The following is a 26,424-nucleotide window of genomic DNA, read 5'->3' as shown; positions in this document are numbered from 1 at the left end:
CTGGCGCGGCGGACGCGGGGGCCCTTCTCCGTCACCGGCGGCAGATGACAAGCGCCGTGCGCCCCTGACGGAGTCAAGGAAATGACATCACGTCCCCGAGAGAGGCAAGAGAGGGCACCCCTGCCAGGGACTGTCAGGACAGAACGCTTTCCCCCGGGAGCACGAGGGTACATGGAGGACACGGAGCACCAGTCACGCCGCCCGTGTGGTTTCCCTGTCCTTGTGGCTCGGCTCCCCTCGTCCTCACAGACACCCACCGACCTCTGTCCTGGGTTTGAAATTCCCCTCTCACATATTTGCCTTTTTTGTGCTGAATGTAGGGCATGGGGGAGGGTGGGGGGAGGGTGGGAGGGAGGGAGGGAGGGAGGGTGGGTGGGGTAGGGTAGGGCGGAGGGGCGCAGCTACACAAATTGGCTGGGGGAGCGAAGGACAGGGCATTGTGGGCTGTGAAGGTCCAGCTTTCACCGACCGAGCCACGTCTCTATTTCACTTGTAGGTTTTGAAGCTTACACTACACTCCTACTTCTAGTTTTGTTCCAGGTCTCACTTGATATGTATATATGCACTCTTTATTTCTCCCTTCCCCTGCAATGACAATTGAAAATAAATTAACATTCCGGGCTTTATTTTTTCCTTCTCTAAGCCTGTTGAGAATACTTTGGGGTGAACCCGGGAGGTCAAGCCACACTCACAAGCTGTCAATCCTCCTCTGTGACCCGACCGCCCCCTTCTTTCTACTCCCTTCCATTCTTCTCTCCTTGTCCTCTCCCTCTCCCATCCATTCAGTCCTTCCCATCTTAGAAAGCCTTAACCCCCCCCCCCCCCCCCCCCCTCTCTCTCTCTCTCTCTCTCTCTCTCTCTCTCTCTCTCTCTCTCTCTCTCTCTCTCTCTCTCTCTCTCTCTGTCTCCCTCCCTCTCCCTTTGTCTCTGTCTCTCTCTCTGTCTGTCTCTCTCTCTCTCTCTCTCTCTCTCTCTCTCTCTCTCTCTCCCTCTGTCTCTCTCTACCTCTCTCTCTGTCTGTCTGTATTTCTCTACCTCTCTCTACCCCTCTCTCTCTCTACCTCTCTGTGTGTCTCTCTCTTTACCTCTCTCTCTGTCACTCTCTTTCTCTCTCTCTGTCTCTCTCCCTCTCTCTCTCTCTCTCTCTCTCTCTCTCTCTCTCTCTCTCTCTCTCTCTCTCTCTCTCTCTCTCTCTCTCTCTCTCTCTCTCTACCTTTCCCTCTCAGGCTATTCTTTCACTGGCCGCCTCTCTAGCTTGAGAGGCAGCTACAAGCTTTGTCAAAGAAGCATCACATTCACTCAGCCTGCTGTCTCCAACGGGCCTCGTATTTCATGCTAGGACGTGTGTGGGACTGTCTCTGCCTTCATTCATTTATTCTAATTACATTTTAATTGCTTGCCTTCCCTTTTTAAAGGCTCGCTGCTTATTTTCTTTTCTACCATGCCACTGATAACATGAAAAATTAGGTTGTCGTTTGTTCTTATCCCCCCAAACTGTAGGCCGATGATGAATTTGTCTCCTCGATTTCTCGCTGTCTATGGGTGGGAAGGTGAAAAGTAAAACAGATGTTGTGGATGTTTGTGTGTCATTTGTCATCCCGTTGACAGTTTTTTTCATGTCAAGGAAGACTGTTCATACAGAGCATGGGGTTCACATGCATACCTTTCTAATCCGATGGGACTGTTGAATGAAGTCACTCCCATGAATAGCTTTTGATGGCTCTCAAGACATCAGGTTTGTGAACGTTCATGCAGTTAGATTTAACGTGCACAATGACAGGAAGGCCACAACTCTGAAGGCCTACAGTATTTCATCTGTCTCTGCGGGTGGATGTTATGTGTATATTATTGGTTGAGCAACAAGTAACCTCGATTCCCACGCTTGAGGGAGTTCTACTGTAGATAATTTCCCCCCACAATCTCTGAGGGGTTAACTACGCCTCACTTACCTCTTTAAATCATTTTCTGCTTGAGAACACCGCTATCCCCACCCCCGGCATCTCCCGTCATTTCCCCCCCGATGTAAAATTATGATACGTCTGTCAGCACTCGTGAAAAGCGTCTTAATGTTAATCGGCTAATCCTTTTATCTGAAGTCGGACCAAATCCAGTCCAGAAATCCCCACCAAACAAAACGGTGTTTAGGGGGGGGGGGGGTGAGTGCGGCCTGCTCCTCAGGCAGCTTAAGGGAAAATGGAAACGTGTTACTCAGCGGGGGCGACGGTGCGGGTGGGTCTGATCAGGAGAAAGGCCCCAGGGCAGGCGGGACCCCCAGGCCAGGCTGGCCCTCGCCCCCTGGTGTCTGGAGGGGATAAGCGTCTCCGCCCGCCCAGCATGCCAGGAGGGGGGGGTGGCGTGGGGCCTGACCCCCTTCCTCCTCAACCCAGCACCATGCCCCGGTTTCCACCCGACAAACACCATCATGGTTCCCTGCCTGAGCCCCACCCCCACACCAGACTCACATTTGGGGATGATAAATAGTTGAGCGCTAAGGGAGGGCACCGTCACGTGTGCCTCTGAGAGATTTGAAAGGGGAAAAACACTTGTGGTCTCCTGCCCAGCATGGCTGGTGACAGCCCTGCTCAGAGACGGGGGATTATTAGGAGCAGAAACAGCAGCGGCAGCAGCAGGCTTGTCAGGCGGCCGAGAGGCAGAGCTGCACTTTTCACTGCAGGCTTTTCTTATCTAATGTGGTGGTCAGCGATGGTTAGATAAGCAATTTTCGGGACAAATAGAATCACATGACACTCAATAAAATCACCTCAGGTCGACTGAGAAATGACGGCCCGGCTCGCCCAGTGAATGGCACAATTGTTTGGCGACAGTGACCTCAAACGCCGATAAATACCCTCGGTGCTATCAGGTTCACACGGGCCTGCAGTTAGCCTGTTATAAACTGTATTCCCAGCCAGGAATTGGGCAATGAACCCATAATGGTGATTTAGATTATAACTCTGTATGCTAATGTGGTAGTTCCCAATGTTTTGTGGTTCTTTTATGTAGGCAGAAATATCCTGGAGCATTAGAGAGGCCCAGAAAGCGTTCACAGCCCAGCACTGGGCTGTTCAAATTTAGCTTCATTATAAGATAATCACGGTGGCTGACAAGTGACTCTAGAGAGCAGAAGTGCGCATGGAAACCAAAGTTGTTCTATTCCTCGTACAATTAACTTCAAAGTGTGAGATCCAGTGTACGATGTAGATGAATGTGTGTTGGTCTGTGTGTACCGAGAACATACCGGATGTGGTACACGGGGGAATATGACCTTTAGGGAAAAGGAAGTGTGTGTGCGGCTGTGAGTGTGTGTGTGTGTGTGTGTGCGTGTAGCCGTGTTTGTGCGTGCATGCGTTTGTGTGAACAGTATTTGACACATTCTCCCATCCGGTATTTAACTTGTGTTCTGATGAGTGTTAGCTTCTGGTGTGTCATGTCTGGGTTTCTTAACCTTTGCCGAGGCAGACAAATCCGTCTGGGCTGTTTGTGCCGACCCTCGAGATAAGGAAGGAGACAAAAGTAGCCCACAAAGACGCTGTAGCATTAACGGTGTCCTGTGCGAGCACGTTGCCTGAGCGACAGGCCTTTTCCTGTGGGGATGGGACACGGAGGCAAGTCTGGGGGGAGGTGGAAGAGGTTGGGGGAGGGGGGGGGGGATAGGCGAGTGCGAAGGTGGGGGAGATGGGGGTGGGGGGTGGTGTGTAAACACTCAGACTGCAACATGGAGAAGATGAGACAGGATGGGGAGACAAGTGCTTTGCACTGTTCTGCCTCGTACGCCTACAAGGCACCGGAGCCGCTTGCACTGCTAGTAATATTGGGTGTCCAGTCAGCCATGAACGGCCATGCTTTCACACACCAGCGAGAGCTAAAATGCAAAGAATTTGCGTGCGTTCGGACACGATCAGTATGAGCGAGCACGCACGGCCGCTCCAGTGCCCGCTCTCTATTTGATTTATTTATTTATTTATTTATTGAGGAGCACCCAACCAGCAGCATGGAAACATCAAGTCAAATGACGACATGTTGACTGAATGATATGTTCGATGTCTATGGTTATGTCTCTAGCTTATGAAATCTTTCTCGGAATGTTTCCCCAGCAGTAACGGCGATGGCCCGGCCCTATACAAAGATGATGATGGTGATTTTGAATGTCTCGCGCTGCTCATTTCTTCCCATCCTCACCATTTCTCTTCCTATTCTTGCAGATGAGAAGATGACTGGTGAGGCTTCTCCGAGGACCACGGATCGTTGACGTCTCCCAGCTCTCTCGCTCCGTGTTTTTTTTTCACCCCCCCGTCCACAAAACGTCGAAACGCTGCCATCAGACAGCAGTCATCTGGAGCCCATTTCCCCTGAAAGCACAATGGCCTCAACACAGTGGAGGTGTTCCCTGTTCCACTGGCTGCTGCTCACTCTCATTTACCTTCATTGTTCCGAAGGTAAGTTATCACACAAGGGTGTGTTCCCATGAATATATATGAAATATCTCTTCTTACTCAATGTACCAACACTTTTTCCAGAGACCAAAAAACCCCGACAAAAAACGAAAATGATCTTGACTCTTGTTGCACCTCGTTTATTCAGTTTAATATGTTTGAAATTATAGTCAATATAGGTTCTAGCCACCACATGAGATGCAATGGTACAGGTTCATGTGTTTCTTATTCTTTTGCTGTTTTTGTCTCGTATAGATAGCAATACACCATGTACCACTGGACAAAAATACATCCGTTAGAAAGAACTGACATTGGCATTACATGGCAATTCCCGTCTCTAAATTGCCTTATTTACTTAAAGTGGACAATTGTCTCCTGTCCAAGTGTTTATTTCCCTCTGACATGCTGCCAGTGTATAGTCTAAATACGCACCTTGATTAGACAATCCGAGCAGACAGTGCACCTGGTTCCATCAAGCTGGCACTCTGCCAAAGCCAGGAGTTTTTGGAGAGAATTACTGATGTTTTAGAATGTTGTGGAAAGAGATCCCCAAGGCTCTATTTCATTTCCCTCCATCACTGTTGATTAGTATGTTTGGTTGTAATTACAAGTTTTGTCTTAAAATACTTTTTCTGTTATATACCCATCAGAACCCCTGATGGTGGTATGTCTGCTTAATGACAATCATTACATTTCTGTTCCCTTTCTTTCTCATTGTACTCTGAAACAAAGTAGACAAAAAAATCACATACTTGTGTGCCAAGCATTGATTACAGCAAAATGTCAAAGTGCATCATTCCGGAGGTTTCTTCTGAAATGTTTTCCTGTTTTTATTACAAACTGTCATCAGCATCCCTGTCTCCGAGCTGTATTTGAATCAAGCTGTGGGAAGTGATTCGTTAACAAAGAGAGATGGCGCTGGAACAAACTGTCAGACTCGGCGACAGAGATACACTTTCTTTGTACATTTGAACCATTGTACCACAGTGTGAAAGCGTTCAGAGATGAAATGTGACTCAGAAGAGGAAAATCTTCCCAGTGAGTGAAGCATGTGAAGAATAGGACTGTGGCTTGTTGAGCTCCGGAGCTCGCCTGAGCCGAGTGCTTCCCGTTCGTTTTCTCATCTCAGACGGGAGGCTCTGCGTTGGTATGCAGAAAGTCCAAGGTTTTGGGTTTCACTTGACGCGAGGGCTCTCTGCTGTATGAATGCATATTTGCCCATTCATCAATAAAGGAATGTGTGTGCGGGTTCCTCTGAAACCAGTGTGTGAGCCGTCCACATGTCACTCACCTTCACCCTGCCCGGCCCCTGAGGCCCAGCATTTTTGGGAAGTATGGAACATATCCCAGGATGCCTGGGAGAAACAGGCCTCGCTGTAATTAACTACCCTTCTTGCTGGCAGATAGTATCACAATGTGATCATTTACACCCGAAACATTCCTCATGCTCAGACACCATTAATGGCATACTTGAGCGGGAAAGATGTGTTTTTCTCTGCTGGTTATTGACCACTCGTGGTGTTTCCTGAAGCAGAAGGAAGGAAAGACGTGATCAAAAATGTTAAGGACATGATTCAAAATGGGGATCGATTGTGATGCCAAGACGAATGTGTGGAAAATTACAATTTTTACTTTAATCAAACCCATTCATAAATATCCGTGGCCTTAATTAGATACACCAACAAATTGCAGTCACAGTTATATTAGCATAACATGCTCTATTTCAATTCAAAGAGACAATCAGCCAAGATATGCGTTCCACGTAAGGTAGGTGGCACATATTTAAGATGACGTTTTAACCGGAATGAGGAATCCTCTCTTTCTGGGTGTACTGTGTTCACATAGGCTATCTTCTTTCATGGTTTCTTCTAGCCGTTATCTAAGTGCTCTATATTGACACTGCTTGAGAAGCTAACTAGATCATGGATGAGCTGGTTTGTTCCGAGGTGTTTTTCAGACCTCCTCTATTAGAGGTATGGAGATGGATGTTCACATGGTTCAGAGTGAAAAACCACAAAGGCTGGGCCAGGACGCAGGCTGATACCTGCCAGGTTTTCACAATGGCAGTTATTGTGATCTTCAAAGAAGCGGAGCCCATATTTGGGTGGATTATGTTTTGCGGTTTGCTTGTGTTCGACGCTGAGCTGGCTGTTGTGTGTGCGTGTGTGGTAATGCCGATTAATATGAAGCTTCACTGAAACATCCAAACATGAACGCGAGGTAGATGAAATAGATGGTGCCATTTGTCTGTACTATCTGTGTGATCTCTGTGTAGACATGGATTGGATAACTTAAGAAACCATGTTTGTTTTGTTCCTAACAAGTGTTTGCATTTCAGGAACTTTCCTTTAGGTGCGGTTTCAGTCCACTCTAATTCTGTTTGCCAAGTGCATTACAGACATGTAGTAGAGGTTTGACACACAAGTTTAAATATTTAAAGTATTCTACCAATTTGAACATTATTGCTCTACCACACAAATGAGAGAATATCAGGATAGTTGCCCGAGAAGTGAAACCCTGTCACCTAATGTTGTACTTAATTTATGAACACCTCTTGACAGACATGGGTAATAAGTCATACACCATTAGTCCCGAGCTACTGGAGATGGAGAAGCCGTCCCTGTGCACCACACTGGTATTTCCAGTCTGAGTCCAACAAAGGGAATGGCCCTTGTACCTCAGCTCCAGTGTGGCCCCGGGGCCCCAGACATCCTGTCTGTCAACCAGGGCTACACTCGGTTTTTGTTTTTTTAAATTCCTATTTGAATGCTATGAGGCTGTGACAGGGATATCATGAGTGATCAACAGAGCCGTGGAAGATTCACAGATGACTGGACAAACTGCGTGGCAAAGACAGGCACACACACACACACTCAAAAGATCAGATTTATCAGTCTCTTGTGGACTTTCTGCCAGAATGTGAAACCGTCCATGAAACAAGACTGGTTTTATCACCCGGACATTAATCTGGCCATGACGGACGTGTTGGTAGGTGGGGGTGGGGGTGGGGGAGTGTTGAAAGACACATCTCCTCCAGACTCTTCATTCTGTTGTCACGGCGCTCTGCTCCTTTCACTAATGACTCTTATGACACACACTGTCCCATATCATCTGTCACATGGTTTGTGGATTTGTGTTTTACTGTCCAAATCCGTTTCACCGAAAAAGAAAAGAAAGAAAAGTATTTTATTTGTTGTGGCTGTTTTACAAATTTGGCTTTAGGATGACTCAAACTACACTGAAAATAGAGCAGTGTGTTGAAACGACCACAGAATGAGACAAAAATGAAACCGTATTGCGTACAAAGTGTGGATCTGAATTTGGTTCAGGGAAAATAAGAACGAAATGCAATATCACCCTGGATGGGCTCACTCCAGATTTAGAGCCATACTGGTTTCCTGAGTGGGTCTTCGGTAAACCAAAAACAGCAAAAATGTTCTCGTACGCGAAGAGAATTTAGGAGAGCACGCCTTTGGGAGAGGCCTGCTTTATTGTGTATTTACATGTGATAGTAAAACTCCCTGCTATATGGCTTCGATGATGAACAGACCCTCAATCTAATAGGCTGAGAGCTACAGTTTCTGACAGTTTGATTTCATTTGCTAAGCATGCCTTAAATCTGGTGCCCTGGCAGCGACGCAACCCTGCTCAATTCACACCCCTCTAAGTCACAGGAGTATAAACACCAGACCAGATGCCTCCCTCACTTTTTCCACCCAAATGTATGTGCTCTGTACTGACTCTACTCCACGACAGCTCCGTGCAAATAACACACCAGTCCAGCTTTAGTGTTCCCTGTAGTAACACCCCTTCAGAGTGTAAACTTTAGGATTTGCTTTTCACAAGTGACTTCTTCCCAGGACTTGCAGCTGTCAAGACAATGTCATGTATTTAATCCAGATAGGAAACAGAAAGCTTTTAAAGTTAAACCCAATGATCAGACTACACCGGTCTGCAACATTGTATTTATTCAATTTATTCCCAAATGTTTGCCAAGAGTGTTAATTATAGATGGACTGAAACAAAGACATGCAAATCAAAGATGACAGGACCTTCCTATTTACCTTCGTGCTGCTTGATACGTTTTGTTCAAAGATTTCTTGTTGGTAGATTTATCATTAGTTAACAATAAGCAGAACAATAAACACATGTGATGCTAGACAACAAACAAGAACAAAGGCACATTATATACTGGGAAGACTAAAAGATAAGAGAAGCCATGACGAAAACAAGGCTAATAAATCATGTCTCAGCTGTTTATACCTGCATGCAAACACAGTTTTAAGACAGCTTCAGTTTCTCTGTCATGTCATTTTAAATTTACATTTAGTCGACGCTCTTATCCAGAGCGACTTACAGTAAGTACAGGGACATTCCCCCGAGGCAAGTAGGGTGAAGTGCCTTGCCCAAGTACACAACAAAATGTTTGCATGGCCGGGAATCGAACCAGCAACCTTCAGATTAATAGCCCCTTCCCTAACAGCTCAGCCATCTGACCCCTTTAAGTAACATCATGTTTGCATAGGAGTATACTTTTCAGACACTAAGAACAAAAGTCTGCATTCAGATATAAATGGGAAGTGGCCTACAATTACATTCTCAGTATGAAGATTGTCCAGACATCATCCCCACTTTGAGACACATTTGTCACTGGCATTTATTTCTCGTCACTTTTGCAGAAAAAAAAAAAACAGCGACGTTAATTCACTCTTGGCTCTGCGAGATGTGATTTACACAGCAGATGTTTGTTTTCTCAAAGACGTCTACAGATGACGGAGAGTGTTTGAAACAGATCGGAATTGCACAGAAAATAGCAAAAACGTAGCGGGAGAAAGAAAAAAGGTTCAGAGAAATCCCGTTGGTGCCTTTGCAGGCCAGCTTTGTCTCTTGTGCCTGTGTGGCCTGGTGTTTGTGTACGCCTCGGTCAGTCTGCCGGTTCTTTCTGGAGAGAATGAATGCAGCTCTGTCCCGTCCCTTCAGTGGTAATCCCTCCAGGCAGGCCTGGGCCACAGAGCATGACAACACTTTTTTTTCTTTTTTTTTTTTTTGGGGGGGGGGGGGTCCAGGAATTAAATGTCACCCCAGGGTGGGTCACCTGCAAACAAAAGGCAGCTGGGTGATTTTCAGGTATAAACAGTCCGAGATAAGGGAGCTCTTTGCCGCTGTGCAGGAAATTGAATAAGTGAGAGGCAGAGAGGGGGAAAAGTCCGGCGAAACGTTGTGGCACAAAGAGCCGTTTTGTTTGCCGTGCGTTATCAGTATTGACCTCCTCTTGTAGCATATTCCTCGCTTGAGTGCGCGGGGCACAATGGCCTCATCGAAGAGGAGGGCAGGAAGGCGTCCGTCACCAAGGTCCCCCGCCTGTGGCTCTTATCAGGGGACCTGCTTGTTGTTGGTATTGACTGGGCCCCGTGTGTGTGTGTGGGGGGGCAAGGTCATCACGCTCAAGTCAATCAAACTGGTCAGTGTTCCAGAGATAGCAGGGCCTAATGCTGTGGAATGTGTCTGTTTATCACCGACTTCCTGGACCAGCCTCTAGCAGGGACACCTTATTGGATAGTTGTTAAGGCTATGGCCCTATAAGGACTCACATGCCAAGCCCTGCCAAACACAATTGATTAAATCATTATGAATACGTTTGTTGGTGCGGCGTGTTTGTGGCAGTGTACGCTGGCACGTGTCTTTGCGTGTGAGTTTGCTGAGGTGTGTGTTTGTTAGCGTGTGTGTTTAGTGTGTGTGTGTGTGTGTGTACTGGCACAGCCCTGCAGTCTCCTGGGCTGCCCCCGTCCCCAGTCATCCTTGGCTGTCTCAGCCTCATTATTCTGAAGCCATGTAATCTCTGTTCTGGTGGCGGCTCGTCATGACAATCTTGTCTACGTGTCGCACTGAGGGAGCCTCCTGGGCTTGTCTCTGAAGGGGGGGGGGGGGGGGTTGCTCTGCCTCAGCAAGCAAGCACAGAGACACAGACATGTGACGAACCAGCCCCTCCACCTTCCCACCGGCCCAGCCACCCTCAGGGAAGCACCTGACTTTTGCAACGGGGGACCTTAGCCCTTTGCTAAACCCAGCTGGGGTTTTAAGTGCAGGGGCAGGGGGAGGGTTGGCATTGGGAGGGTTAGCGATGGACCTTTCAGGGAGTTTAAGTAGCAGAATCATTCAGAGGGGATCAAGACACCAGAACTCCGCCCTGCCTGCTCGCTACGTGCGGGGGTTAGGGCTAGAGGGGAGATTTGTTCGCGTTTTTCTCGCTTCTCCTCCAGACTCTGTTGTTTCTGTGTGTTTCATCAACTGCTGGATTAAAGCCGAGGTAAACAGTATGAACCCTGTGAACAATATGCAGCTACTCCCCTGTATAGCGGTGAACTAATTCTGTCAACTTGTCTGTCTCCCCTGTGCATATAGGGTGTTTTATATGAACTCCCAATAAGAATTTTCTTGCTGTTAAATGTTTAGTCTCTGTGACAGATATTTGTATCGCTTTGAGGGGAGTGTTTTATTCGCATAACTTGTGGAATTCCCCAGCTTGTACAGCAGTGGGGCTGGATGGTTAGATGGAAAAGACAAAAGGGAGAGGCAGATTAATTTGAAAAATCCTTGCCCTGTGTCATCCCTATCATGATGAGTCATATTAATGGACGACCCTCCACTGGCCTTCAAGGATTATATGCATTAGCAATGTAATGAAGCGCTCCTCTTCCTGAGACGGCTTGCTTAGATGTGTCTCCAGGAGGTCAGGGGTCACTCGGTCCATTGACAGAGAAGAGGAGCTTCAGTTTGAGCAGGCATGCTGAGATAACCCTATGCTCGCCCAGGGCCTGGGTCTTAGTGCTCACTACCTTTAGGGAGTACTTGATGTGAGAAAGTCCACAGCTGGAATAGACCCTCTCGCCTCCTAGCAAGAGGAATTAAACAGAGCCACTGAACTTGGACAAAGGAACTCAGAGAGTGAAGACCGGCGATGCGGGGAAAACAGATCGCGCTGCAAACACGACGACCCAAAAGAAACAGTCTCGACGTTAAAAGAGATTTCTCTTGAAGAGGAAATAGACAAGGGAGAGTGTGACGTTTTTGGACGGTTGAAGGGGGGGGGGGCTCTCGTGTGAGCATGCCTGCCGCGCGTTTGACCCGGAGCCAGAGAGGGAGCAACGGATGAGGGACAGCACCCAAGCATCTGGCGTGACAGGCTCCAACTCCGTCTGAATAGACCCACCTGAGTGCATAAAGAGCACTACACCTTGGGGAAGAGGGGGGCATGGGTGGGGGAAAGCTCCATAATACTTAGCCCAGGTGATATGACAAATCCTTCTCTTTAAAAAGATTCCCCCCCCCCCCCCCCCCTCTGGCAGACACGCATCAACATGCAGTACATGGGATGCTCCCCCACCTGCCCACCCACTGCTCTGAGAGGGGAAAAAAACATCACCCAGTAGATGAACTGGAGAAAGCATCACGGTCATGAATACAAATAGTGAATTTGGAACCTGAAGCATCAACGGTGTGCTCTTGCACCACGAGAGGCAGAGAGAGGGAGAGAATGGGGGAGAAAAAGAGAGAGAGAGGAGAAAAAAAAGCAATTGCCCTGAACGTGTCTTTCACCACAAATGGACTGGATCATAGCTCCGGGTCTATTTTCGAACATTTCTATCGGAATTGTGAGTGTTTGATAGCAGTTGGCTGGGAAAGCAGAGTTTAGCCTTTGGTTTTGTGGTCTTGCCCGACTCTGTCTTTAGAAACCATTCCCAGCAAGGTAAGGGTTGAGGGAGGGCTGCGTGTCATATGTCCTTGTAGATTCTCACAATGACATTTTGGCGGTTGAGATGAAATTGTAGCCGTGGTGCTGTGGTCAAGCTTCTGCTCAGGCTATCGCATGTGTTTGACAAGCAGATGTTATTTTTGCAAGTCCCAAATCTCTCCCCTCATCTTCCACCTTATTCCCTCGAGTTGATAAGTGTCTCGCCTGAGATGGTTGGATGTATAACTTTGTTCAGCACATCAGACAACAATCGCAGTGCAGGGATGTGTGCGTGTGGAGGGGGGGGGGGAACCCGAAGGAAGACAGAAAAGATTATAATATGTAAAAAAAAGAGGTTGATTGCCTTACCATCATCAACTTTAAGAAATGTAATTCTAATTCCTTGGTTGCAAGGTGGAACAAAGAGACCGTAGGAAAAAGAGCCCAAACGTTGTTGAGGGTTTGTTCTCACATGTTAAGCATTCAAATGTGCTTTGCATTTTTTTCTTTTTCTCCTGTTTTTCTAATTCTCTTTGGAAATCTTGACTTCATCTTTGGAAAACATACTGTACGCCGGCTCTCAGGCCGGATATTGGATTATGGAGGCATCCACACAGTTGGAGGAATGCTTGACTCTGAGATCTTGTCTTTCTTCCAAAGATGTTGGCTACCAGTAATATTGAGAATAAAATGACAAAAAAGACAAACAAATCTTGAAGCGCTCCCGCTGTGTCCACTATGGGGCCACTCTGATCCGACTAAAGGCTACACCCTCCTTTATCCCGCTGAGAATGAGTCCCTGTCAAGCACAGAACAATGGGGCCCAGCCTCAGGGAACAGAGCCATTTGCATGCAGCTGTTTGCCGTTTCCAGGATCACAAAAGCCAATCAAAGGGGCCTTAATGGAGGATGACAAGCGTCAACCAACGCCTGCGCTCTCTGTCTGCCCCCAGCCCTCGCCACTCAGTCTCCCCTCCAAAAAAAACAGCCCCGTTTTTCGACTCAGATCAAACATTCCACCACTTTTCTCCACCCCCCCCCCCTCCTTCCCTTCGTCTGAGGGCTTGGTGGAGGGAAGTTTGGGAGGGGCGGGGGAGGGCAAAGGTCACTAAGGATAGGCCTCCTGAGGACAAAGCAATCCTGGGAAAAGTACTGCAAGGATGGACCTAAACGTGACAGTATGTGTCTAGTCTTGTGCTCTTTACAGCTCTCTCCTAGATTGCCAAATGTCGATAGTTTTGTATCAGACCTCCCTATATCGCTGTATTTCTTCTCCAGGGTTTGAAAGCCATAGATTGTGCCACTGCTGCACTGGCTGGGACTGAGTTTTTCAGATTCACCCATCTGAGCCACAGTGCCAATTCCAATTTCAAGGGTGTTGATAGAAAACAAAATATGTATTATGGAGGAGGGATTGTTGCCAGTGAATTACAGCCTACAGACTGAAAAAGAGAAGTGACTCCCAGAATGCAACGGTATTGAGTGGCAATATTGGCCCCTGCCTTGCTCTCTTGAGCTCAGTAGCAGGCTTAACGCGCTGGTCAGGGGGAGGGATCTGAAAAGCTACTCTTCTCCCAGTCCTTCACTGACCAGAATGCCTGATAAGGCGCCGTGTCAACAAGGCCGGAGTAGGGGATCACAGCCAATTATGTCCCAGCTAAGGCAGTTGCCATGGTGATTTGAATGAGCATTCCATATAATTTATTATTTACTTGGCTTGGGTGCAGCCTTGGTGTGATTTAATGTTAGCCTGGAGGAATGGGAAAGACTGAGGAACCGCAGTGTTTTACACTCAGTTTCTCTCTGGCAGCTTTCTTAAGCTGGTTGCTGGTTTCTGAACTGAAGCTGGTGCCTGTCTGTATGCTGCTGCGAAGTTGAGCAGTCTAACCAAGCACAGAGCCCAAGATGAAAAGCTTCTCACACATTCTGAAGACATCCACACTCACAAACAACCCCCCCCCCCCCCCCCCGTCTGAACTGTTTCAAAATGTTTTTTGAACTACGCTGACATGAAAAATCCTTGCAACATTGAAAGTACCTTCCCGTGGTTTGCAGGTCCAAACTTAAAAACCAAAAGAAAAAGTTAGAAAATTTAATACCAAAAGCCAGTACTACTTTGTATACCCCTGGTGTATAAAGCACCCTGTAGAGGCCTGGTTTTGGGGACTGTGTTGTGATGAGGCAGCCTTGACTGAAATGGCTGCTTCAAACCACTGTGGTCTTGGCATTTTGGTAAAAGCAGGGATTTTCTACTGACTAAGTAAATAAAATCCTGAAATCCTTCGAAGTTTTTGTCATTATCTGTCCAATGAGTGTAAGCTTAGACATCCATTAATGAGCCCTGGGCTATCTGGGGCTGAGGGAACCAGCAATTTGTCCAATATAGGCCTCCTGCACACACTGAAGATACTCCCCTTAATTGATGTCCTTGTGCCCTATGACCAGGGAGATCCATACCGTGCAAGGAAAGAAGGAGATAGGCGAGCACCAGGCTTAATCAATCGCTAGGCCTCTGTTGGCAGCTGGGTGCAATCACACCGCCGCAGACTGATGGATGGCCAGAGAGCTCGGGGAGGGAGGTTACAGTGAGGGGGGTGGGGAGGGGGAGGGGGGGGGGTACAGTCTTGAGGAGTGTTCTCCAGTCACTGTTTAAAAACCCCATGAAACGCATTCTTTCTGTCTGCTCTCTGTAGCCAGTGTGATAAACCTGTCACTCGCTGCATGAGCAACGGCCGAGCGGACCGTTCATTAGTCTTTGTGGTGAGGCAGGGCCCCGCTCCGTTTTTTTTTTCATCATTCACTATTTTGGACAGGTTTTTCTGAAAGGCGTGGGTAATTATGGTCGTCGTTTCTATTACTTATTGGACAAGATGTGAAGTGAAGCCCACTCCCTCCCCACACACACACAGCTGTGCCACACTGCTATCTCCATTAATCCACCCTAAACACCCGGGCTAAGCAGAATCTACAGGCCAGCAGATCCATCATGGTGTAATGCAGTGATGGAATGCTAGAGGTCTTGTCATTGTGCGTGTATATCTTGCTGTCCATCCGTCCATCTATATCTGTCCAAGTATGTATGAATCAATCAGCTTTTCAGTGGTCTCACATGTACAGTGGTGTTCTAAGACCAAGCTCCCTTCATTGATAACTCATTTGTTAACGTATTATTATTCTAACCCTGTATTGTTGCCATCCCCATCTCTAAGGAATTAGCATCGACGTAAAAAAAAAAAAACTGACAAAAAACAAAAACAAAACGAGAAAAAAAACCTGACGCAACCCCCACTTGGGTGTGTTAGTTTGTATGTGACAGGCTGTGCTGCCGTTGAATATATTTATAATGAAGCGAGGCACAACAATCCAAAAAGAGCGAGCGTGAGAGGTTGGGGTCGCAAGGTAGGAATTTCAAGCAGGAATCACTTCAACTTTCAGAGGTTTAAACCAAACTAATTGCGTCAGGCCCCGGCTGTCAAAAGTGGGAGGGTAATTAGCGCGAGGGTGCAAAGCGAACCCGGGGTGGTTAGTGTTAGTACATGACAATGCGGCGCAGCCAATAGGAGCATGAACAAGGTAACAGGCTGAAAGCGGGGCTAATTAGTGGAGCGCAGAGCGCAGAGCAGAAAACACAAATGGCAGCTGCCCCCTCTGGGACCCACTGTTGCCACGAACAATGGTGATTATTGACAGTTCATGCGGTGCTCTGCCTCGAAATTTTGCAACAGAGTGCATTTGCATTTTTGTACTTGGACTTAATCATTGTCTCTGAAGTCCTTTAGTACTCGTCATTAGTTTATGACAAGTACTGTATCTGAGAAAGGTTGTAATAGACAGTTACGCGTTCAGTATTTCTTACATCTCTTTGTGGAGTTTTTCTCTTGTTCTTTTTCTCTCTAACCCCCCCCCCCACACACACACACACACATATACACACACATTATTTTTTACTGGTATTCTAAGCATTAATGGTTTGGCGTTTACTTTCTCTAGGAAAATAAATACATCTTTTGGGAATCATTTGTTGAAGAGGAACAAAACAAATTGTGAAACATTACATTTTCCCCAAGCCTAGCTCTTTGGTTGAGCTCACATCTGCTAAGTCCCATGTATAGATTTTTCCTCTTGTGTGGACACCAGACGGCCCCTCCTTCGATTGCCGACACTGTAAAATGGATTAAATTACACTCCATGCTGCTGAGATTCTGCTATTTTTCTGTCTTACTCCACTGATAGAAAAACAGTTCAAGTATCCCAAAAAAAACAAATCAGGAACCATGTACCTATTGTAAGGGAAGCATTTCTGAGTGAACATACAGTATGCGTGTGTGTGTTGCTTAAGGGTTAGAGGTGGTGGGAGGGTTTGCTCCAGTGTCGTCTCAGTATTTTCTCAGCGCTTTTACACAGTTCCTTCTTGTATTCCCTGACTCCCTACATCTGAGGCCTCTGCCAACAAGTGAAGCGAATAAATTGAATTAATTTGCCTTTTTCCCTCTAGCCGTGTTTATGTGCTGCCACCTGTTTCGCCTGTTGTCACTATAGGCCCACTGCACGCTTATGAACCTCTAAAGATATATTTCTGGCCTTTTCTGCTTTATTGTGATAGTTGCAGTTACAGAGAGACAGGAAATGTAGGAGAGAGAGACAGGGAAAGACATGCAGGAAAAGGCCCGGGCCGGGTTTGAACCCGAGCCCCTGTGATGAGGCCTACGTGGTATGCGCTCTGTCACCGGTGCGCCTACATTTATATTTAGTCATTTAGCAGACACTCGTATCCAGAGCGACTTACAGTAAGAACAGGGACATTCCCCAGAGGCAAGAAGTGCCTTGCCCAAGAACTCAACGTCATTTTGCACAGCCGGGAATCGAACCGGCAACCTTTAATATTCCCTAACCGCTCAGTCATCTGACTCACACTCCATCTGACTCTTACTGCGCCTCCATGCTTATGAATTTTTACGTCTATCATAAACCCCCCCCCCCCCTTTCTTTCCACCTCCCTCTCCCACTCCTCCAGGGTTCAGCAGAGCTGCCTTGCCTTTCGGCCTGGTGAGGAGAGAGCTCTCCTGCGAGGGCTACGCCATCGACCTGCGCTGTCCGGGGAGTGATGTCATCATGATCGAAACAGCCAACTATGGACGGACAGACGACAAGATCTGCGACGCTGACCCCTTCCAGATGGAGAATGTCAACTGCTACCTCCCGGACGCCTACAAGATTATATCACAAAGGTAAAAAGGCAGGGCAAGGGTATCTCATATCCCAAACAAACCCATGGAAGAAGGGAGGTGTGGAGAGAGATTTTCTTTCTTTCCCTCAGATCCTGAACCTCTAAACTTCTAGCGTTTAATTAGATGTAGTTTGACTGGCATCTGCTTCAGCAAGATTGAGTTTAAGATATTGTCAAGGGGGGTGGGGGCAGGAAACTAGTTTATGTGTTAAATTCAAACAGGTTGAACTTGGCAACCTTAGAACCTGGCAACCCTTCACCATACTTATTTTGTCTGCCGCCCTAGTGCAGATGCTGAGGCCCAATCAGCTCAGAGCGGCTGAATCACATGACCCGGCGCCCTCTTTATATCCTGTTTGGAACGTTTGACTTTCTTTGTTCAAACACTTATGCTGCATTGACACTGCAAGGCCCCAATTCCCCCGAGCACTGCCCCCTTATAACAGCATTTATATTAGTGCTGTTCTCCCAGGACGGTTCAGCCCAGTAGAGCACACGCATCGCCTCCCTTCTGCCGCTCGGCCGCCCCCAGAGGTGTAGATGTGTGTATTTAAAGGGCTCCGGATTAACTATTCATAAGTCACAAGCAGTCGTGCTCAGCCAACGAGACAGGGCCCTGCCCCGGCTCCCCCTCCTGCCGCCCCGGCTCCCCCCCCTGCCGCCCCGCTCCCCCCTCCTTCCCCCCCGCTCCCCCTCCTCCTGCCGCCCCGCTCCCCCCTCCTTCCCCCCCGCTCCCCCCCCTCCTTCCCCCTCGCTCCCCCCTCCTTCCCCCCCGCTCCTCCCCCCTCCTTCCCCCTCGCTCCCCCCTCCTTCCCCCCCGCTCCTCCCCCCTCGCTCCCCCCTCCTTCCCCCCCGCTCCCCCCCCTCCTTCCCCCTCGCTCCCCCCTCCTTCCCCCCCGCTCCTCCCCCCTCGCTCCCCCCTCCTTCCCCCCCGCTCCCCCCCTCCTGCCGCCCCGCTCCCCCCTCCTTCCCCCCCGCTCCCCCCCTCCTGCCGCCCCGCTCCCCCCTCCTTCCCCCTCGCTCCCCCCTCCTTCCCCCCCGCTCCTCCCCCCTCCTTCCCCCCCGCTCCCCCCCTCCTGCCGCCCCGCTCCCCCCTCCTTCCCCCCTGCTCCCCCCCTCCTGCCGCCCCGCTCCCCCCTCCTTCCCCCCCGCTCCCCCCTCCTCCCCCCCGCTCCCCCCTCCTCCCCCCCGCTCCCCCCTCCTCCCCCCCCGCTCCCCCCCCCCCCAATCCTGCCGCCCCGAGCACCGCTACAGCAGGGCCCCGCTCCCCCATCTCTACCCCCCCCTCCCTGGCCGCGTCTGCCCTCCGTCCCCAACCGACGGTTCCGCCGTCAAACCCGCTAATCAAGACGCCCGGTGTTAGCCCGTCACGCTGGGTTTGCGGCACAATCATAGAATTCTCAAACAGACAGACAGCACTAATCGCTCCCCGAGTCGTCGTCCCCCCTCCTCCCATTTGGCTGTGATCCGTCACACTCCGGTAGCTACGCGTTGACAGTCCATCTCTCCCCGGTTTGCCCCAAACCCCCTGAACAGCACTTCAGACTAATCTGCAACAATGACTCGGAGAGTAGAGGTGCGAGTGAGCCCGGCTTCTCTGCGCCGCCAATGTCCCCAGCTAGTGTACACGATTCTAATTGGCTGGATCAGAGGAAATGGTTCCTGATAATAATTAGCATTGATATAACAACCCAGGCTGTTTCTGTAGTCCTACTACCACGGTGGGATGAATATCCAGTCGACCACACACTAAAACCATGAGTACAACTGCTCACACATTCACACTGTCACATCAACCTGGACACCCAATATGTGGAAATTGGACTTTCAGAGAAGTGTGGAGGATAGTTCATGCATACAAAAGCATTTGGAGGGAAGGCATCAAGGAAGCAAGTCCTGTAAATGAACTCAGAATCCTAATTTCTGGTGTCATTGGGGTGTCATTGGAGGAAAACAGGAAAGAGGAGGAGATTAATTGCCAGTGTTTTGTAAAAGGGAAGTTCTAGGGCTTTCTGCATCCTTCCCAGTGCTATCTTTTCCCTCAGAGTAGCGCAGGGTAATGGCCCCGGGCAGAGGATAATGAAATTGTTCTTAATTAATATTCTCTGGCGGAGGTTGCCTGAGTGTAGCTAGCAGAAGCAGCTACGGCGTAGCCTCCCAGACACCCCCAGTAATATGATCATGTGGCCCTGGTGATGGTGATGGTGATGGTGATGGGTATGGGGTTGGGGGGTGATGGTGATGGTGATGATGATGGTGATGATCTGTAGGCTGTTATTGTAAATTATGCCATGGAGAAACAGTTGAAAAGGAGATAGGGGATATATCATTACTGTTTATTAGGTAGAACTGATGGTTCAATATCTCAGCAGCAATTACAAAGTTCAAAGCAGACATTCAGTCACTAGTTATTGAATATTTGCTATTTGACACACTTGTACTGTAAATCACGCCGACATGTCATGTTAGATGAACGGGTCGCGAGCTAGTTTAAGTAAAACTGGCTAACAGTTTGGTTTTCAAATGGACAGTGGTCCACCTGGGTTCCTCTCAGTGATCTGTCTGGCTTTTGTGACTTTGCATTTGACCTCCTCAAATATTTATCATCAACCTTCAAATTGTTAAGTCTTTTTTTTTTGCGGGAATGTCTGTTTGGTTCTCCGTCGATCGGCAGCCCTCTCAATCCTCCTGTCTCAAGAGAGCTTGATTGAAGTGGGGACAATTTCACCCCGTGTTTGCACAAAAAACGCTCATCCCTTTTCCATTTTCTCTCACTCATCCGCTCGCAAAACATGCAGACACAAACAGAGACACACACTCATGCGAACACACTCCGTTTTAATGCAGTCGTCTCTCGCACAGTTTCAAAGGCAATAAGTAATATGCTAATGAGTCCAGTGGAATTTGATGTGTTGTGTGGTTTTCCTTTCCAAAGAATCTCTTCTCCGGTTACCAATGAAAGGCAGCCATTTCTCTCAATGACATGCCCACACCCCCTGCGGGGCTTTTTGAAATGATTTCCCCTCTCACGAGAGAGTGGCAGAAGGGTGCTTGTGTAGATGTGGCTTGGAACCACCACCAAAACCTCCACTGACGAGATAACCTGCCACTGAATATGTCACCTCTGGGTGTCTCTCATATCCTCTAGGTCTAATGAAAGAGTTTAGGTGTGCCGTTGATGAAACACATATTCTGACCTCCTCTCGACACATCCACCACTCACTCAAACCCCAGCTCTTCAAGTGTGGTTCACCGTCAGCATTTTCTCTCTCTCTCTCCTCCTCTGTCTTTCGCTGGTCTCTTTCACCCCCCTATTCTCCTTCCACTTGCCCAGGGAGGCAACTACAGCACATGTCATTAAGGCTCCCCCACAGCAGATAAGATTATCATCCCAGAGATGTTTTCAATATCCTCGATTTGTATTAGATGACGGCAGCCCCGTTCACTCTGTGTGGTCTGTAAGCACCCGGCTGAGGACATCCGGTCCCACCAGCTCTCAACTCTGTGGTCCGTCTTTTTCAGGTGTAACAACCGTACCCAGTGTGTGGTTGTCACAGGGTCTGACGTCTTTCCTGACCCCTGCCCGGGAACCTACAAGTACTTAGAGGTCCAGTATGAGTGTGTTCCCTATAGTAAGTATTCTGTCTACATGTTTGTCCTCATGTGCCTCAAATTGCACCGCACCTGTCTCTCTTTCGACATGTCATACACACTTTAATCTGACCTTTTAGCCGTTGACAATCGGGTTGAGTTAATCCCTTCTCTTTTTCGACTGACCTCTTCTTTCTGTTGTGATCCTCTCCCAGATTAATCTATTTTATCTGGTTCCTTTAACGTCCAGGGTTGCGTTCTCTCTCCAACAGTCGAGGCAGGGCCTCCTACCGGGAGGGGAAGGCCATATTTGGGCTGATGCTACACTCTTCATTTTTTATTTGCCATTGTGTGTTTTGGCTCATTAAGGCAGTTGAGCCTGTAACATTAGCGGCAAGTTTTGTTTTGTGTGTGGGCGAGGGTCTTTGGAATCAAGTTGAGATCTGTGTCTGTAACGTCGGTGTATACACCACCCCCAGTTGAAACGGCCAGAAATAACTAGTGCTCGGTTTTCCTGAGAATGAGATCTAATCTAAACAGATATATCAGTCAGCGCAAAAGCACACTGGATGAATCAAGGATTCCGATGGGACTTTTTAATAGCACTACTTGTTGTAGACATATTTGATTTTAACTCTGCCTTGTGTGTGTGATTTTAAAATGGGTTTCACGACACCAGAAGAGGAAATGCACAAACACATCATCATTCTCAAGGGCAACACATTGTGAAGTCCTCGATGTGATCCGTGTCCATTTTTAAATCGCAGGAGCAGAGGCTGTCTAACACTGTTTCTGTTTTTCTGTTTTACCTTTTGCTTTCCCCCCAACACAGGCCTGCTGTCTCCTCCTCATGTCCTCTAACATTCTCTACTCGTGTACCTGCATGGTAGTTGACTCCTGATAACCTTTCTCTCCCTTGTGCACTTTTTTTTTTTGCTTTCTTTTCCAATGCCTAAAATAGAAGTGGAACAAAAAGGTAAATGAGTGGTTTGGCCCTCACCACCACCCTCCCCCCCCCACACACACCCTACCAAGCTCCTTGTCCTGTGGTGTTGAATCCAGCCCCCCCTACCCCCCCCCCCCCAACCCCACCCCCTCTCCTCCAACTCCCCTTGTCTTCCTCCCTTTTGATTGCCTCTCTTTGTCAAATGCCAGAACCCGTGGGGGGATTGATTGCAGCACTGGGAGCCCAATTTTAATTTCGAAACCAGATTTGAAAAGGAGCCCATATGTCTCTTAAGAGATCTCAGTCCAGATGGGTAACGCATGGCATATCATAAGAGAGATCAGCAGCCGATGTCTACAGCGAGAGATAATCGCAACCTTAGCGAGAGAGAGAGTAGTCATCGGTGACCTCGTCCTCGGGGCCCGTCGCGGTATGCTTGGCCTCTATCACACCCTCTCTGCATGTGATGTTCAGTAGCAGGGATGGCTGAGGGAGGCTAACCAGGTTGGAAATGGAAATGACAATAAAACGAAAGGTATTTTGGGGGGTTATGATGGATGCAGTGATTTGGAACTTGTCCGTTGCCTCCCTCACTCATCACCGTGCGACAGAAGCAGATTCGAGGCCATCGGTGCTAGCCTTCATTCTGTCTCCACCCCTCTGCCTCCCCCCCACCCCCCACCCCCCATTTGACCTCCATCCAAACTCTCTGTCTGTCGTTTGGTTCCACCGCAAGATGTGACGTCTTCCCCTTGTCCTTTAGTGTCACGACCTGAGCCATGTGTGCGTGCATGTGCAGCGTGTCATTTACCCAGCTGTCAGTGCGGTACATGATTCCAGCAACAAGCTGCCATTAAGAGTGCCTCTCCCCCCCGCAATCCTACTTAGGGACCCTTCTAAGCACTAGCTTGTCCCCAACCTCTCCCGTCTCCCAGGTCTTGCATTTACAGGTACCCTTTCTCCTTTGATTTTCCTTACATTTGTTTTTGTCCCAAACAGTCAGCGTATGGCAGAATCTTAAGAAGTCAACCCTTTGTTGATTCCGACTCTTATCATTCTACACCGCCATCTGGACATAACCATTTGTTTTCCTCTTTTTCCTCTTCACAAACAATAGCACAAAACGACAGTATAAAAACGACTACCAAAAATAGACTCCGACACCGATGTCCCTGACTCGGACAACAATAGATTTGGACAGCAGCAAAAAAAATACAATTAAAAGAAAAGAAAATCCTAATCAACTGTACTTTTTGCATTATACTTCTCAGGTGTTTTAACCGAAATGCTTGATTTGTTTCGTCCCCCCTCTCTGTCACTAGTTTTCATTTGTCCCGGGACTCTGAAGGGGGTCGGGGAGCCCACCTTTGTGTTTGAGGCGGAGCAGCAGGCGGGTGCGTGGTGCAAAGACCCCCTCCAGTCGGGGGACAAGGTCTTCTTCATGCCCTGGACGCCCTACCGCACCGACACGCTCATCGAGTACGCCTCCTTGGAGGACTTCAAGAACAGCCGCCAGACCACCACCTACAAGCTCCCTCACCGCGTCGACGGCACGGGCTTCGTGGCCTACGACGGCGCCATCTTCTTCAACAAGGAGCGCACGCGCAACATCGTCAAGTTCGACCTGCGCACGCGCATCAAGAGCGGCGAGGCCATCGTGGCCAACGCCAACTACCACGACACGTCGCCGTACCGCTGGGGCGGCAAGACGGACATCGACCTGGCGGTGGACGAGCGGGGCCTGTGGGTGATCTACGCCACGGAGCAGAACAACGGGCGCATCGTGGTGAGCCAGCTCAACCCGTACACGCTGCGCTTCGAGGCCACCTGGGACACGGCGTACGACAAGCGCTCGGCCTCCAACGCCTTCATGGTGTGCGGGGTGCTGCAAGTGGTGCGCTCCACCTACGAGGAGAACGAGAGCGAGGCCAGCAAGAGCCACATCGACTACACCTACAACACCAAGCTGAGCCAGGGCGAGTACACCGACATCCTGTTCCCCAACCAGCACCAGTACATCGCCGCTGTGGATTACAACCCCAGGGACAACCAGCTCTACGTGTGGAATAACTTCTACATCCTGCGCTACGACCTGGAGTTCGGCCCTCCGGATCCAGACGAAGGTAAGGCTCTGAACACCCTATCTCCTCGCTCTGTCCTCCCTCGTTCTCTCCGATTTGTCTTTGTCAAAATGAGGATCTCACACTGGAAGCTAGCAGTGTGAGAAGTCACAGGGACAACTGCCTTTTAATTCCGAATGCAATCCAGGTGTGATATGGGGAAGAGAGCTTTGTTAGTCTTGGGGAAAGGGCTCATTTGCCAACAGAAATGTCAGATTCACCTTGGACCGAGGGCTGGCTTCTGCGAGGACCTTGATGGCACACAGCTCCTGGAAGCCCTGCTCCTTTATTACCATACGCCAAGTCCAGACACTCGCTCTACTTGAAGCTTGGACCCCATCAAATTCTCTAATCTCAGGCCTTATCCCAATCCATTATAAACACTGCCCTTGTGAACTTACTTTTAATGCTAAGGAATGAGATTCTGAAATATTGCTCGCAGTATGACAGAAGGTTATCCCGTTCCTCTGCCTTTGGATTCGGACATCTGTTGCCATGGCTACCCCATCAACTGTACCGAGGTCCCCACTTACAATAGCTTGGTGGACAATCTCCATAATATCAGATGGGAGCTAAACCCCCAAATCAAAGTGCATGTGTGTGTGCACTAGGTAGCGTTATGGTGAATCATGGCGAACGACCGGATGAGGAGAATGTCTGCGCCGTGTAAAGAGAGATCAATTACTGCAGAGCGTCCTGTCAGGAGGCGAGGGGCTTCGGATTAATCTGTGAAGTGCTGAGGGGAGACAGACGTGTCGTCAGACAGGGCTCTTACATCACGGCCATAATGGCTGTAATTACCTGCCCGTATCCTCCTTATCCCTGAGAGCGAGGCTAAGTCCCCGCGCTGGGAGCTCCACCAGCCAGACTGGGGATGACGCAGGTTCAAGTCCCGGCGTTCCCTTCCCACCGCCACCGCCCCGGCAATCGTTTCCCTTAAATACAGCGTTCCAGTCGAAGTTCTGGTTTTAGTCTGCACTTCTGAACGCTCCGGGCGAGGCTGTCGGAGAGAGAAGCGCGACCCCTGACCTGCGCCGAGGGCCAAACGTCTCCACGCGGGGCCATGTGCTCTTGAACTCTGACCGCTTGTCAACACGCCTGTTTGTTTCCCTGCTATTCCTCCGCTGATGTTTCTCCCCAGCAGAGAGACCCCGACACGGGGGGGGGCAGGGTGCCGGGGGGCCTCGAAGGTTGACCCTGGCTTATCCCAACTTGTCAAAAGCCTCAATTAAGACCATGTACTGTACACACAAGATAGTGTCATTTTTAATGAGTTCTCCGTGAGCTGACTGCGCTGTGCGTGTGAGCTGGCTGTGCATGTGAGCTGGCTGCTCTTGTGTTCATGCTCAGATGTATGTAAATGTAATTAACAACTGAATTATCATAATTACCCTCCTCTTCTTAAAACACACTCGTGGAGGGGGGTAGAAAGTGCGCATAGCTGTACGTTTTCAATGTGGGGCTTTCATGGGCACTCAGCTAACTGCTGTAATGCCTCGGTAAATGCAAAACGTAATAAGAAACTCCACTGGAGCTTGGGTACATGTAATCAGGAAGACAGCAAACAGGTTTCACCTATTATTTTTAGAAGCCGTCTCCAGCTGTGCCCCTGCTAAGCTAGTCTCTAGTGCGAGCACTGTGTTTCTGGGTGTACTTGCCACCACAAACCGTTAAGTTCACGAGAGCACTTTTTTCGTTCTTTTTTAAAGCACCTCTGTTAAAAGAGGGGCGGCTACAAAGAACAGTGGGCCCGTGCAAGCAGCTGTGTGCGAGGTTTTGTGAACGGTACGAGTAATTGCTAAATGTTTATTAGGTTTCCCAGATCTACACCTTAAACTGCTGGAGTGGATAGCCATTAGGATTTATTGCAGCTCAAAATATAGTGTAGAGTGAGACAACCTGTTCCACAGGGTAATCTAATGGCATTGAAATAATGTCTCTCTCACTGAAACTGAGAAGCACTTGAGGCAGGGAGAAAATTAATTGTGTCCATTAAGATTCATGTGCCCCCTAGTAAAGCTCCACAAAGAGTGAATCACTGCAATTTGTAGTTTCAGAGAACTCAGTCAGCACAGGGTCATAGAAACTTCCAAAAACGGTACTCTTCCAATTCCACAGAGACCACACGAGCCAAGACGATCGGGAGTCTATATTTAGAGGAAAGCATGTGGGAAGAGCCATACTCACCTTAGAATGTGAGCTTTTTCAGTTCCAGGAAATGAAGGGGCTTTTTACAATTCAAGTCACTGTAGATTGCCTAGGATGAAATGATTCCAACACAAACACAAGTACCACGTTAGAAGTCCAAAGTCTTTGAATGCGTTAGGAGTACAAAGACACCCAATGATCAATGCTCAGATAGTCTCAACTCCTTA

At 48.8% G+C, this 26,424-nt stretch overlaps 1 protein-coding gene across 14 annotated transcripts in view; it reads left to right on the top strand.

Annotated features, from left to right (window-relative positions):
• The window catches only part of LOC134035953 (adhesion G protein-coupled receptor L2-like), a 66,760-nt gene that overhangs the window by 9,006 nt on the left and 31,330 nt on the right, over positions 1-26,424 (top strand). For all 14 annotated transcript variants that reach the window (XM_062480538.1, XM_062480541.1, XM_062480536.1 and 11 more), the window contains exons 2-5: positions 4,203-4,436; positions 17,180-17,393; positions 20,915-21,024; positions 23,252-24,052. In XM_062480538.1, coding sequence (XP_062336522.1) covers positions 4,361-4,436; positions 17,180-17,393; positions 20,915-21,024; positions 23,252-24,052 — 1,201 coding nt within the window. In that variant the 5' untranslated portion in view covers positions 4,203-4,360. The remainder of the gene's footprint in view (positions 1-4,202; positions 4,437-17,179; positions 17,394-20,914; positions 21,025-23,251; positions 24,053-26,424) is intronic.

Source organism: Osmerus eperlanus, chromosome 16 (assembly GCF_963692335.1).
Source record: "Osmerus eperlanus chromosome 16, fOsmEpe2.1, whole genome shotgun sequence".
In the NCBI taxonomy this organism is placed as follows: domain Eukaryota; kingdom Metazoa; phylum Chordata; class Actinopteri; order Osmeriformes; family Osmeridae; genus Osmerus; species Osmerus eperlanus.
Note: the sequence above shows the minus strand (reverse complement) of the source record. Positions and strands in the feature narration are given on the sequence as shown.